Source organism: Microcebus murinus, chromosome 26 (assembly GCF_040939455.1).
Source record: "Microcebus murinus isolate Inina chromosome 26, M.murinus_Inina_mat1.0, whole genome shotgun sequence".
In the NCBI taxonomy this organism is placed as follows: Eukaryota; Metazoa; Chordata; class Mammalia; order Primates; family Cheirogaleidae; genus Microcebus; species Microcebus murinus.
In genome coordinates this window covers 2,539,083-2,554,765 of record NC_134129.1, presented here as the reverse complement: position 1 = coordinate 2,554,765, position 15,683 = coordinate 2,539,083, and the positions used below count along the sequence as shown (strand labels likewise).

Genomic DNA, 15,683 nt, shown 5'->3' with positions numbered 1-15,683 from the left:
TCTTTCTTTTTTGTGGCCACAGAATCAGGAGTGTACAGTGAACTCTTAACACTCATTGCAACAAGGTTAAATCAAGGAATAAATGTTTGCCAAGAAACAATTGTAAGGAGCACCTCTTACTACCAAATAGTTCAAAACCAGACAATAACAAATATGATGGCCTTCAGGTGCAATTTTGGGCTGTATTTTTGCCATGCCTTCTATGGCTATCATATACTTTATAAATTATTTATTTATGTTTAATTAGCACAGAGGTACATATTTATGTACATCTATTACACAATTGTGTGATAATTTGATACATTCATGTAAACAAATCAGGGTAATTGAGATACCTGTCACCACAAATACTTATCTTTTCTTTACACTAGGAACATTTGAATTATTTTCTTCTAGCTATTTTGAAATGCACAATCAATTAATGTTAATCAATTAATGTTAACTATAATAGCTCACTCAACTGAGCTATTAAACACAACGTGTTACTTCGTATATCTAATTGTATATTTGTACCCATTAATCAACTTTTTGCACCCTCTACTATTCCCAGCCTCTGTTGATTTCCTTGAATTTTTAGTCAGAAAGCTCACATATTGCTGCCTTGTTAGGGTGAGACACTGGTTCCTTGCTTATTCCAATTGGGAAGGTCATGGTTTCCTGCTTGTTGTTTCTTCTTGTGCATGTATGTCTATGTTTCTGCGCTGAAAGATTAGTTATTTATTTCAGTCTTCTCTATCTGGCTTTTTTGGTTTTAATTGGGTATGGCTAGATTCTTCTTAATTTACCTGTTACATTTTTGGGCTAGGTCACTGCCTCCTTTTCAGCACTAGATGGCGCCTTAAACCCGGTTTGCCTCAGCCCTAGCAAAAGATTGGAATCCTACCGGTCCAAAATGGGGAAGTCCCAAAGGGAAAATGCCAGCAATGTGGAAAGGCTGGCTAGGGGCTCATGCCCAGGTAATGTGTGGAACATTCCTCGTTAGCGTGGTGCTGCTGAACACCCACTCCAATTTGGTGTCACGTTTGGCCAAATCACGGAGCAGAGTTTCCAGGGCTCCACGAGGCTGTCGTAGGCTGTTTCTCTTGGCAGGCACTTGTGACGCTTCCCGTGGGTGGGGCAGGGACACGTTTCCCGCTAGGGAACTGAGATGGTGAGGAAGCTGACTTTCCACCTCGGTCTCACCTTTTCCAGCACAGAACCATGAGTTAGGGAGAATTTCTCCTTGCTGGTGCTAGGCAAGAGTGTGAAGGCAGGGGTCACGGGAATCTGACTCTCCCACCTACGGTCTGCGTAAGGTTTTTTCATCTCTCCGTGTCGCCAGGAATTATCCCATTCTCATGTTTGAGTTCTGGAATATTGCTGGTGATGTCATCATTACTTGGCGTTGTATACTTGTTTCTGGTTTTCTGTGTGTGTTAGCGGGAGAGTGGGTAATGTCACCTTGCTTCTACGTCGCCATTTGGAGCCTTAACAGATCATTGATTTTAGACTTTTCTTATTTTCTAAATAAACATGTAAGGCTACTGATTTATTTAAAAGCACTGCTTTAGCTGCATTCCTCAAATTTTGACATGTTCTCTTTTCATTTTCCTTTAGGCCCAAAATATATTCTAATCTCCCTTTTCATGCCTTCTTCCTTTTATATATTATTCGAAGTTTGTTATTACTTTTAAAAACAAAATCATCAAGCTATTTTTATTTACATCTTGGATATACCAGTTATTAGATTTGTTATTAGATCTTTGGAAAAATTTCTTAATCTCTTTGAAGCTCAGTTTTATTATATGTAAAATGGGAATAAGAGACTATCTTCCAGGACAATAGTAAAAATTAAATGAGTTAATGTCTGTAAAGAACTTAGAAAAGTGTATGGCACAAGGTAAGCCTACAGAAACTGCTATTACTGGTACTTTCATTATTTTAAATTTTATGTAATTAATGTAACAATTCACACAAATAATCCTATATTTTTAGCATTAATTTTTAATTTTCTTAATTATATATTTTTCACTTTATGCACACCCTTTTCTATGTTTTGCATTACTCATTTGGGCTAGACTACAAAAAAAGACAACACAATTTAAGGTCACGAAGATATTTGTTTTTTTAATTCATATTATCAGATTACCTTATCACATATGACAATATTCATATTCTCAAATTTTTATACCATCAACAGTTTATGAATATACTTAGTACACCATATTTTTGTCCTCACAGTAACTTCAAAGATGAAAATAGACCCTTATTTTGTGACAAATTTTCTCATCTCATTGGGGCCATCGACTGGTGCTCTCTAGATAAAATAACTGAAATATGACATTTTTCAAGGAGGCCAAATTTGTTTAGGAAGAATCCATACATGCAATGTATGGATTACATGCAATTACTACATGTAGAAGGGGTTGGAGCTAAATGATCCCCCACAGGATAACATGAGATGACATGTGGAGGAGTAGTCCAAGCAAAATTCATTCTAGATGGCTGAAATACAAATGCTGGAGAAAGCCAAGCTTACTGTCAAATCTGAGCTAGCACATTCAGCCTGTCACTAGATTCTATTGATCCTACCTCCTAAATGACTCTGTAATCTCTCTTCCTCTCCACCCACAGTGACATAGCTTTAGTTCCGACCCTTATTATTTCTCACCTGGATTACTAAAACAATCTTCCAACCCTCTAAGGTCTCCTTTCCTCCAGCTCATTTACTCATTCATTCATTCAGGGAATGACACTGACTCTGGACACAAAACCATCTGGGTCTATCCTCTTGTCACTCACTTGACCTCAGGGAAATTACTTAACCTTTTAGTATTTAAGTTTCCTCATCTACAAAATGCAAATAATAATTTCTGAAATGAGATTGTTCTTATAACTTAAAAGGACCAAGAAGTTATATAGGATCAGTTCAAGATTTCATAGAGTAGGAGGGAATAAGCTTTCCCACAAAGAGGACCTGAGGGACAGAGGAAAATAAAAAAATTAAGTTGTTTTATGAAATTATTCTATCTAGTATTGCTTAATTAGGATAGAAGTTATATTAATACAATTAAACAAATATGTAATGAAGTGTCTGTGAGGTATATTGGCTTTCAATATGGGGAAAAAGTCAACTTGGACATTAAATGCAAATATATTAACAGGGCATTCTCAGCTTGAGCATAAGCTTGGCTCACTTTAGAATTCTATACTTATCTCTTTGCATAAAGGACCAAGGATTCTCCTAGGAAATAACCCAAACATCCCAGCTGGTTTTATCTGTGACGGTGTCTTATTTGGGTCTGTTTCAATTTGCACCATGAATGGAGAGTGTGAATTTTTTGCTTTTTCAGAGGGAGCTGGTATTTTGCTTTCTCACTACAAACTCGCCACACAACGCAGGGTTCCGAGGCTCTATTAACTTGATTGTAAACTCGGGAAAACAATGGACATTGGTCAAATTTTCCCTCCAAACGTGGAGATGCTAAGGTAGAGCTACAGAAATCCCAGGTCCAGACCTGGTTCAGCCACGTCCCCTCCTCCCTCCACACTTCCACACACTCAAGGTGCCCCAAGGTCGCACAAAAGGAGCGGGAAACAACCTATCACATCTTTCTGGTTTTAAATTAAATTCCGCATAGACACGGAGAATGCTGGGCAGGAGCTCTGGCTTGGGGGAAAGGGGGAAAGGGGAGCGTGCCGCCCAATGTGACTACTTTAGACGCCTTTCCAGGGCCTTCGCTGTGGGAATATCAGCGGTGCGTCGGCCGAGCGTGGCTGTCCCGCCAAGACGCCGCCCTCACAGCAGCCAGCCCTGACTGGGCGCTCACCGCAGGCGCCCGCCTCAGCCTCGGCCCGCGCAGGCCTGGGGTGCTGGCCCCGCCCCCTGGCGCCCCGCGTCCTCTCTGCCCCGCCCCTTCCCCTGGGCGTGGCTCCTGACCCCTCCCCCGGTGGCGACCCACAAGTTTTCCGGATTTGCTGCCCCCGCGGGGCCGGCTGGGGGCGGAGCCGCCCTGACGGGAGCCGCGGGAGGTGGAGCCGGGTCGGACCCGGGGATTCGCGGCCATGGCGGCGCCGTCCGGCGGCTTCGGGCTGCTCCGCGGCCGCCTGGGCCGCGTGCCCGCGCTGCGCAGGAGCGCCGCGCCGCGCGCAGGGCCGCCGGGGGAGGCCGGGCGCGCGTTCCGGGGCTTCCGGAGCAGCGGCGTGAGGTGCGAGCGGGTGCGGGCCGCGGGAGGGCGGCGGGCGCGGGCGACCGCCGGGCGGTGGACCGGGCCTTGCGGGCGGGGGCGGCCCCTCGGTGCGGCGTCCTGGACCTGCCTGGGCGGCTCTGGGCCCCCGCACCCGCACGCCCCGCGTTTGCAGCAGGTGCAGTTTGAGCGATTCGGGAAGACAGCCGAGGCACTGAGAAAAGGCGCCATAAAAACACGTGGCCTGCGTGCTCAGACGTTCTTTTGTTTGTTTTGGTTATTGGGTTTCGTCAGTGTCAGTAAAGAAGTGGGCGTTGTCTTCTAGAGGGTTCTCTAATGTCTGAGTCTCTGAATTTCTTTGTTAATGGTTTTGCCGTCGTCTTCCGGCACTAAAATTCCTAATGGTTTCTCAGAATCAGATATTAATCCTGATTTCTCAGTCTTAACGTGTGGGGCTTCCCGAGCCTCACTCAAGTGCTCAGTCTAGAGTCATTGCATGTGCTTGGCAAGTACTGCGTAAATACGGAAGGGGATGGTTCTAACCGTTTTGCACAGTGGTGCCCAGCAAACACTTCACCCTTCCATCATCCACTTGTCTTAGTTGCAAAATCCATCCTGAAAATCCAAAAATATATTTTCTTGACCCAGAGTCAGTGAGTCCAGAAGAGCCTGATTTCAGACTTCAGGGGCTTTCCAGTAATGAGCTTTCACTGCTATTTCACTTGGCCAGACATTGTGTCTACTGTCTTTTTGTATCCCCAGTACCCAGGGCAATACCTGGAAGAAAGTAGTGATCAGTAACAGAGAAACATAGATACTGCTCATCTAATTTCAGTTAATTACCTCTCCATTTTATACATTTGGAGCTTAGTCTCAAGTGACTGAATTTAAAAATTATTTCCTATAGGGTTTACTTTGGACGTAGTTTCTAGTGACTAGGTTTTCCATAAAGATATGTAAAAATATATATATAGTTATTTCACAGTTCTGGTTGTGTAAGCTGTAGTTGTGTCTGTTAGAATTTGCCACTTGGTTTGGAATTACCATACAGTCTGCTACCTAGGGAAAACAATCCTGTAGAATTTTATTTGTAATACAGAATTGAGGATGTCATTTACCATTATCACTCTCAGTAATTTATTTAGATCATTATTCTTTGAATTTCATTTGCTTTAGTGCTTCTTTCCAGGCTGAGGATAACCTTTTAAACAGTACAAGTTGATTAATTTCCTTTTGTCAGCTTGATGTAAACTCCATCTCCACATCTTCTCAGTGACCTGTGTACATTGAGTGAGAGTCAGAACCAACAGTGACAAGCCAAACCTTTGGTTGTAGCCACTTGCTTCATACACACATGCATACACACACACTCCCTACTCCCACTGATAGAGAATTCAGATACTTTTATTTTTCTCAGATCTTTTGAATTATACTTAATGACTTCTTTATATTAATAATTTTAAATAGTTATGTGAGAGCAGTGGTTTGGGAAAGCTATTCTTCACATACATGATGAGAGGTATTACTTTTAAACTAGCTGCTTTCAGTCCCATTTGATGCAGATTATAACTGTATAAAAGTAAATGTTTTTTGATAGTTTTTATTTTTTAAAGATGCCACTAATCAATTAGGATAAAGTGATGTTTTTGGCATCCTCTTGGCTCTAAGCGCCATGTCTGGAGGTGAGGTTGGCTGTAAGGTTGAGATACACCTGTGGACTGGTGGGTCTCGGGTGGGGAGGAATTCGGACAGTGTGTTGATGCTTATTGGTGTCTCTTTTCTCTTCTAGGACCAGCAGAGAGAAGAGATTCCATCTTCCAGAGGTTGCCACTGTCTGCCTCCCCACTTGTCCCCATTCTCAGTCATCTTTTTAATATAGAGTGACACATTAGTTGTCTAGTTTTTCGTAGTGAATGTAGTTTAAGTCTGACATCATTCCTATTGCCATGAAATTTGAACCTTAGTGTTATTTTCACTGAAAATTGCCTTTAAGTTTGATAAATTCTTTCCCCAGTGATATTGACTGTTTTAAATTAATAGATTTATCACTGTTTTCTGAGCAATATAGAGCCTTTAATGAAAAAGTATTTTTGATTATTTTTTCATATTTTTGCTTGCGCACCTGTAATAATGGAATCTGTTAAATTCTTTTTTTAGTGGAGGATTTTTTTAAATAAGTACAATTTCAAGAAATAATGCTTGATGGAATATAGAAGTTATAAAGTCTTGAAGTATCATTTAATATTTTTCTCTCAGTGGTTTTCCCTGTAAAATTTGCAATGAGTTTTCTTTTTCTGTGTATGCATAAGAAATTAGATCTTATTGGGGAACTCAATTAATGTCAAAGAAATAAGCCCTTCTCTTTGTTGCAGCTTATTGTTTCTTGAATTACTTACACAGGCAAAAGGTTAAAAATAAAAAATTCTTTGTCATTGAATTTTTCCCATTTTGTTGTACTCTGTGATCACACAGGAGTTTACAAATCAAAATGTACTTGGGTCATAAACTACATGGGTTTTGTTCTCCAGTGCTTTGCAGTATGGTATGTGGAGCTTGGCAACAACCTTATCTATCCCATTTGGTTGGGGAGGTTACAGATCTTGTGCGTTAGCGCCATGCAAAAAGAAGGTATCCCACAACTCAGGCACTTTCCCAAACCCTGCTTAGATCGTCCTGCCTGAACCGCTCATTTTCATTAACTAAATGAATATCCCAAGTGTTTATTCCATGTGTATCCTCTGCTCAGTGATTCCTCACATGATTAATTTGGTAGATTCTCTTCTTCCCCTCCTTACTATTATTTCTTTTAGCGTTTATAAACTTTTGTGTACCACCAGCAGCTCTTTATAGAAGCTTCACCTTTTTTTATGTCTCACTGCCAAAGGCTTTATGATTTTTGCAGCTAGACCACATTTTTTAAAAAATACATTTTTTTGAGCTAATAAAAGACATTGGTTTATGTTCATTAAGTATTCATGTTTTTTTTTACAGTGGTGAGTTGACTTTAATAATAAATTTATTAGTGACACACTTCAATTTTCTTTAGAATCTTCCATCTAGTACTTAATATTTCTCTGCAGAATTACCATTCGATTTAAAGACCATTTTATTCTTATGTGAAGCCTGAAGGAATGATCCAAACTTCAATTAGGACCATCACTAAAACTGATTTTCTGTAGACTGATTTCAACTAAGATAGAGTTAGTCCTAAAGACTAGCAAAAGCATTTTCTCGAAATCATATTCTATTTTGTTGGCAAATAGGATAGTGTGGTGTTCCTATCGCACTGCTGTACCTATTCTAATGAAAATGAGATGTAATAGCTATTTGGCTACAATTCTGATTTCTAAGCAGATTTGGGTCATTTTAAATTTAGAAACTAAATTCACCATCTGGTGTCTGATATCTTAGTTTTATTGTCTGTGTCCCCACTGTGCTGTTCAGAGGCATTGTGGTGTGTTCTAATGTAATGTCTCCAAAGTCAAGTTTTTTGATTAAAATGGATTAGTAGATAAAAAAAGGGACTGTTATTAATCTCAGATTTTGTTTGGCAATCATGGTCTTAGTAATAATGTAGTCTTTAATGACCCAAATCTTTTTTTCCCAAATGCTTTGAAGTTATGTTATTCATTCATGTTAATACCCTTAATGGGTTGATTAAAAACAGCAGAAAAAACAAAACACCACCAGATAATCTTGCATGGTCACATCCTCTTTCAAGGAAATCCCATGAAGCTTAATGAAGTTTTTTAAAATAGTTTTAATTAGAGATTGGTGGAGGAATGTTTAAAGAGATAGGAGTTTGGGTGAAATTTGAACTATAAATGAGTGTAATAAATTAAAGAAATGACTGGTAATAGGGCCAGGTGCGGTGGCTCACACCTGTAATCCTATCATTCTGGGAGGCCAAGGCAGGTGGATGGCTCGAGGTCAGGAGTTCAAAACCAGCCTGAGCAAGAGTGAGACCCCATCTCTACTATAAATAGAAAGAAATTAATTGGCCAACTAATATATATAGAAAAAATTAGCCGGGCATGATGGCGCATGCCTGTAGTCCCAGCTACTCGGGAGGCTGAGCCCAGGAGTTTGAGGTTGCTGTGAGCTAGGCTGATGCCACAGCAATCACTCTAGCTTGGGCAACAAGGGGAGACTGTCTCAAAAAAAAGAAAAAAAAATGACTGGTAATAAATGAGATTTGCTATTAAGAAGTGTAATTTGGACCCGAAAAAAACACATTAATTATAAGATAGAAAACTTTATGGTCATAATGGAACATAATTCAAACCTAAATTAACAGTAGTGTCAAAGAAGTCAGGGCTGGATATCCAAGAGGGCCTAGCCAGCTGCTCCACTTAACATTACGTCATCAGCAATTTCTGTGTTGCTACTGTTTTTATTAACATTTTGATGGCTGTATCATATTACGTTAAATCAATTGGCCATAACTTACCCAACCATCTTGGTGTTTTTCAGTGTGTAGTTCTTGGAAAATATGTAATAATTTACTCTCAGGTCTCGATCATGTTTTGTAAACATCATACCAACCACGTTTGTTCACTGAATGATCTGCACTCTAGGTATGTTTCTATAATTGTGCTTATTAAAGACTGTGCCTAGAACCAAAGACTATCTAAAGAGTCATAATTCTAAAGTGAGGGCATTTTCTAGTTTACAATAGATGTCCCTTTGCCTTTTTTTGCTATTACAAACTTCGCTGTGAGTGTCATCTTGCCTTTAAGTAATTCAATTGTATTTTTGAAAAATAAATTCTTGTTAACATCTAAGGAGGCCTAGTGTTAAATCACTTTGCTGGTATTTTTCACATACAATATGTGTTTTAATACTCACAAGTGAAGGAAGTAGACACTATTCCTGTTCCCAATTAACAGATTGGGGAATGGAGGCTTAGACAAATTAACTTGCCCAAGTTAACACAGTAAATAAATGGCAAAAACAAGGTTTGGACCCACATATTCTCTCCAGTGTTCTCTCTATATGCAGCTTATAATCTTGACTTATCTCACTGTTGCTTTTTCCTGTTTTTGAAAATATTTATTGAATCTCATAGAACTTTTGTATATAAATTTCAGAAATTCTTATGTCAGATTCCCTTAGATCAAAGTGTTCTTAACCTAGGATCTCATGGATAGAATTCAGGAGATCCATAAACTTAGATGGGAGGTCACTATCCTCTAATAAATTTAGCATTTTCTGCCATTGTAAATGTTAGCAACAAACTACAGTAATATTAGCAGTACTTGTGACATTGCCAATAAAAGCCACAAATATTTTATTATCACAAAGTTAGGGCAAATACCTCAAAACATACCCTCATCACAACTTTGATACGGTAGTTATTAGACCTGCCATTAGATCCTGTTATTTAATGTTTTTTGTTTTTTTTTTAAAACATTTGATATTTCAGTAATACTGGTTTCCCTTGTTGGGACCTGGGGGGAAGTTTGAATTGCTACCAATTGTATTGGGATTTTTTATTTGTATAAGTCATAAAATGGTTAATTGCAGCTCTAATTAAAGTTGTGATTAAAGATAAGATTGAAACCAAGATACAGACTTTGCCAAGTATGCAAATTAAATAAACGGTTGATCTTGACTAGGTTTTATTTGTTGTTATTTTATCATTCTGTGCATGAGTATTTTGATAACTCAAGAGGCAGTTCTCCTCTTCTCTTCCCTGTCAGTCCTGGCCCCCTTTTGTTACTTTGGTTTCTTAACCACTTCGGTACCAGCGTCGACTGTAGTCGACAGCCACAGATGAACACGCACAGCCGAGCGTGGACTTTAGCCGACAGCTGTGATATGACTTTTCTAATTTTTCATTTATCAAAATAAAATTGTGAACATTTAAAAATAATGTAATAAAAACATATATGTATATGTTACCTATTCTGATTTACACGACAAGTAAAGCTGCCTGTAAAGCAAAACAAGCTTTCAGTGCTTTCAAGCTTTCCTCATCACACAAGAGCAAGACGGACTCGTTGTCAATGTGCAGCGCAGACTATCATGGGGACTGTGAGTGCGGCTGCGGGCCAGGTTTTGCGGCCAGTGAGCGCCGCACCGAAGTGGTTAAATGCTTCATTGGGTTCTAGTAACCATACATTAAGTACAGGTAAATAAGCTCATAGAAACAGCACTAAATGCTGATGGCTTTCTGATCTCATATTGCTCCTGGCCGTCTTAAATGTCTTCATCTTTTATTTATCAGAAACTAGGAGAGAGAGCCATTTTTGTAATCCAGCCAACCAACTTTTAGCCTAATCCTTTTATGTAATGTAAGGTCAACAGAGAGCATTTCCATTATATAGCTGTGGAGATTGAATGTCATTGAGACCAGTTCAGTGACTTGCCTAACCTCATTATGGCTACTAATGGTGACCCAGGGCTGACACCCAGGACTTCTGGCTTCGGGTGAGTAATTTGTACTGTACAGTACTGTCCTGCTGCTCCCTCACCCCCTCACTTCTGCTGTGATTTATTGCTGCCTAGTGAAGACCACATTGTGGCTAGCCCAGCAGTAGTTAGAATAAAGTATTGGAAGGGAGGGTTCCCTGTCCTGCCTTGTTTGGGGATTGGTCACAACATTTCTGGCTTTGTGGGAAACATCACGTGAGCAAGTAATGACAGGGCATATTGTGTGAACAATATCTAAGGGGTCAAATTGTACGTTTGATATACATTAATGGCAAAGTGACTATAATTTTTTGACCAAACCAGCATATGTTTTGAAAGTGAAAAAGGGCATTAAAGTTATGAAAATTGCATATTTGAGATATTTATTGGCTTACAAATATATCAGTGTACCTATAAAGTAGTTCTATTCAAAACTATTTTCAAAATTAACATTTTAAGATATAGCCTTTATTAAAATAATTTAAAATTTTATATTTATATGAATATTATATTTATTCATCATGAATAATTATTCTCAATACTTACCCAAATATTTGAGTCAGTTTCTTTGTTTTTTAATTTGGATACATTTGTGGGATACAAGTATAATTTTGTTATATGGATATATTGGGTAGTGATGAAGTTACAATTCTTAGGGTATTCATTACCCAAATAACAAACATTGTACCCATTAAATAATTTCTCCTTATCAATGCCCCTCCCATCTTCCCACTCAGAGACTCAACTGTATATCACTCCACGCTCTATGTCCTTGTGTACATGTCATTTAGCTCCCACTTATGAGCACATGAGACATTTGTCTATATCTGGCTTGTTTCACTTAAATAGCCTCTAGTTCCATCCATGTTGCTGCAAAAGACATAATTTCATTCTTTTTTATAGCTGAATAGTCTTCCATTGTGTATTTATACCACATTTTCTTTATCCAGTCATCTGTCATTGAACACTTAGGTTGATTCCCTATCTTTGCTATTGTGAATAGTGCTGTGATAAGCACACAAGTGAAAGTCATTTTGATATAATGATCTCTTTTCCTTTGGGTAGATACCCAGTAGAGGAATTGCTGGATCAAATGGTAGATTTATTTTTAGTTCTTTGAGAAATCTCCATACTGTTTTCTATAGAGGTTGTACTAATTTATATTCCCACTAACAGTGTTCAAGAGTTCCTCCTTTACGTTGTTGCCAACAACTGAGTTTTTTTTTTTTTTTTTTTTTTGGTCTTTTAATAATAGCCATTCTGCCTGGGATAAGATGACATCTCATTGTAGTTTTAATTTGCATTTCTCTGTTGATTAGTGATGTTGAACATTTTTTCATATGCCTATTGGCCATTTGTATGTCTTCTTTGGAAAATGTCTATGCATGTCCTTTGCCCAGTTTTTAATAAAGGTATATATTTTTTGTATGTGTGAATAAATTACTTAGCCACATCTGCCTTTAAAACCTTGATACTGATACCATGTTTCCCCGAAAATAAGACAGGATCTTATACTTATTTTTCTTCAAGAAGACACCCTAGGGTTTATTTTCAGGGGATGCGTTATATTTTTTAAGTATGGTACAACAATCTACATTTATTCAAATATCGTTAAGTCATCTCCTGGAACATCATCATAACTCTCCAAACCCCGAATTCCATCCTGAATTTCTTGCAACTCTATTTCCTTTAGAACCATTGACCCAGTCTCTCATGTTGAGCAATAGAGCTGTAACGGGGCAGATGAGAAGGGCTGCTCATCTTCTTTCCTGCTCCGCGACAACATGCCTGGGTTGTGCAGATGCGCTGTGTAGCCACGCCCAGCACTAGGTCTTATTTTCGGGGTAGGGCTTATATTGTGCAAATGCTTAGAAATCCTGCTAGGGCTTATTTTATGGGTAGGTCTTATTTTCAGGGTAACACAGTAATTTTCTGAAAAAAAGTTAATAAGATCTTATGCTTAATTTTAAAATTAAATTCCCTGTAGTTTTCTTAAAAGTTGCAGATTGACTCTTTAATAATAATTTTAGTTTTAAAAGTACTTTGTCTACAGATGTGAAAGCACATGATAAACTTTGTTAAATGGAAGAGTCTCTATTTTAGTGTTTTTTGTATGTTTATCTTCCTTCTCCCTCCCTGATATTTTAGTTTTTTCATATTGAAATATGAAGATTTTTTTAAATACTTTCACAGGTGTTATCTTTGTGTATCCTTTCAGAGTACCTTTCTTTGACAAATGCTTGGATAAAAGCCATCAGATAAATTGTTACTGTTTATGATTTTAATATTTTGTCATATTTAGATATGGAAAAATTACAGGTTTTCTCAATTATATTCCATTACATTATAAAATATAAATTTATTCAGTGAAAAATATGAGCTCCACAAAAGATTCTTCCCAGGATTGGAATATTTGAAATTGAGATTGTAGATGTATCCATTTACTAAGGCTTCTGTGAATGAGGCACCACCAAGTGGGTGGTTCTAGAATCTCAAAGTCTGAAATCAAAGTATCACAGGGTCATGCTATTCTCCCAAATTCTGGTTGTTACCAGCAATCTTTGATGTTCCTTGGTTTGCAGCTTCATAACTCTAATCTTTGCCTTTGTGGTCACATGGACATCTTCCCTCTGTGACTTCATTTCTTTTCTATCTCTGTCTTTGTGTCTCTTCCCTTGTAAGGACAGCAGTCATATTGAAGTAATTCCGACCTTATGGCACATCTAGTTACATTGGCAAAACCGTATTTCCAAATAGGATTATATTCACAGGTATCAAAGATTAGAACTTGAACACATTTTTTTTGGAGGGGCACAATTCATCCCACAACAAGAGAATTTCAAAACTGCATGGTTTGAGCTATCACTGTTTAATGAGTTCAGTTCTTCCCTTGCTTTTGAAGGGATAGGTTTCTGTGTGTAAGTTCTGGTTTCACTGATTACAATTCACTAAAAGCTTTAAACCTGAAGGTGCCCCCCCCACCCATTTGTCTATTTGTTGATTAACAATTTCCAATAACTTTTGAACAAACTGCAATAATTATAGCCCTTTAGGGCTGATTTACAAAATAATTTTTCAAATTCTTGTTATCTCTAAATGTGACATTGGCAGCAAAGAGAAGAGAGTACATGTTGCTATAATAAATTTTTTGTATTAAACATAAATTTCATCACAGTAGTTTTATAATATAGATACAATAATTATGTGCTTATGTGTCCAATATTTTACAATTTTGTTACCAATTTATACTTTAGTTGGTAGAAGATTATAGCTTGTTTGTGCACAATTGTGGATAGCATTTCCTGTGACCAATTTGGAGTACATTTGTGTTTCTGTAGGCTTCTATAATACATACGAAAGTAGATAATCTCCTATCAGGAATAGTAGAGTAAGATAGATCCCTGGTTTTAGAGCAATGGGGCTCAAATCAGTGGTTCTTAACTAGGGCTTTGTAGAGCCACATTATTAGATGTTTTACTAAAACTATGAGATTTTCAGATCTAGCCGATGGAGTGTCTCAAAATGTTCCTGACAATTCTTTAACCAGTCTGTCTCATGGATTGTGAGTCTTGTGTTCTGTGACAGAAATTTTGTTAGGGATAATAGAGGATTTTTAAGACATAAAATGCATATACTCCAGAGGCAAAGATAGTTTAGTTTCGCATTAAAATTAAGAACTTTTCATCAAAAGTAACCATTAAATAAATGAAAAGACAAATCACATGCTGGTGATATTTGCTCCTCAGATAAAATTGACATAAAATTAGTGTTTAGAATGCATATAGAGGAGTAATGTCAACAAGATGTGAATAGGACTTTCTAGCACAATATTTATTGACCTACATTTGGATTTTTGTGTAGCAATCATGTTTTCACTAGACCTTTCAGTAGTGAAAAGACAGGAGCAACAGGAAGAAAGAACCATCTTCTACTTTATCGAGTACCTTTAAATACCAAACATATTAAGAGCAGCATAATTCACCACTTTTAAGTTGAGATTCTAGAGAGCAGGAAAGCCTTCCTGTAATGCATTTCTTTGTGCTTTTCCAGAGATAGTTTATGTCATCTGTCAAAATATAGCATTTCTTACCCTGTTAAATACTTATAAACTTCTAGGAAGTAATGTTCTGCATAAAGTTTTTTCATTAGAAATGACATTATGGTGAGGGTGAGCAGCTGAGCCATCTGTTTACTGGCCTGATCCCCACCATAATGAATGACAAGCATGGCTAGACTGACAGCTATTGTCAGGGAGCTAGCCTGGGGCTGTGGAATAAAATTATTCTTTGAGTAAGTTAAAAGAGCTGTACAGGATGGAGCTCATGTCTTCAGGATCTTATACAGGATACACTAACCAAGAGCAAACAGATTTAGCAATTAGGGTCACAAGACTATGGGGCCACATATATGTGAAGCCCAGCTTTGAAGATAGCTGCCAGTTTTAACTGGGCTATGTTCATCTGTCTCTTTAGAAAAAAATTAGCAGGACTTTTAATGTGGCCAATATAATAGTCTAGATCTTTAGTATGTGGTTTGATAACTTGTATGTGTGTGTGTGTGTGTATATATATATTAATATAAATGAAAGTTACAAAGGAATGGAAATGTATGCTGTAGATAGTATTGTAGTATTCGGGCAGTTAGAATAGAATAGCAGAATATCATAGACTGGTTGGCTTATAAACCATAGACTGTGGAAATTTTTTACCACAGTTCTGGAGGCTGGGAAGTTCAAGATCAATTCAGCAACAGATTCAGTGTCTGGTGATGGCCTGCATTTTGGTTTGTAGTTGTCAGTCTTCATGCTGTGTCCTCACATGGTTGAAGGTACAATGGAGAGCTCTGGAGTCTTTTAAAAGGACACTAACCTCAGGCATGAGGGCTCCACCCCGATGATCTAATCACCTTCCAATGTCCCACCTCTTGATATATGATAACATTGGAGTTAGGATTCCAACATATGAATTTTGGGGGGACATAAACATTCAGTCTATAACAGATAGATTACAGTGGAGAACTAAAAAAACAGAGTTGGCACCCTTCACAAAATTATGAATATTTTTATGAACCCAAGGAATGACTATCAATGTAATTAGAAAAAAA

At 38.0% G+C, this 15,683-nt stretch overlaps 1 protein-coding gene across 3 annotated transcripts in view; it reads left to right on the top strand.

Annotated features, from left to right (window-relative positions):
- Nucleotides 1–3,955: 3,955 nt before the first annotated feature.
- MTHFD2L (methylenetetrahydrofolate dehydrogenase (NADP+ dependent) 2 like) overlaps nucleotides 3,956–15,683 on the top strand; it is a 97,102-nt gene continuing 85,374 nt past the window's right edge. For 2 of the 3 annotated variants that reach the window (XM_075997879.1, XM_020284244.2), the window contains exon 1: nucleotides 3,956–4,187. In XM_075997879.1, the coding sequence (XP_075853994.1) occupies nucleotides 4,045–4,187 (143 nt within the window). In that variant the 5' untranslated portion in view covers nucleotides 3,956–4,044. Of the gene's footprint in view, nucleotides 4,188–5,955; nucleotides 6,604–15,683 lie in introns of those variants that run through there. The other variant, XM_075997880.1, reaches the window with a different exon arrangement.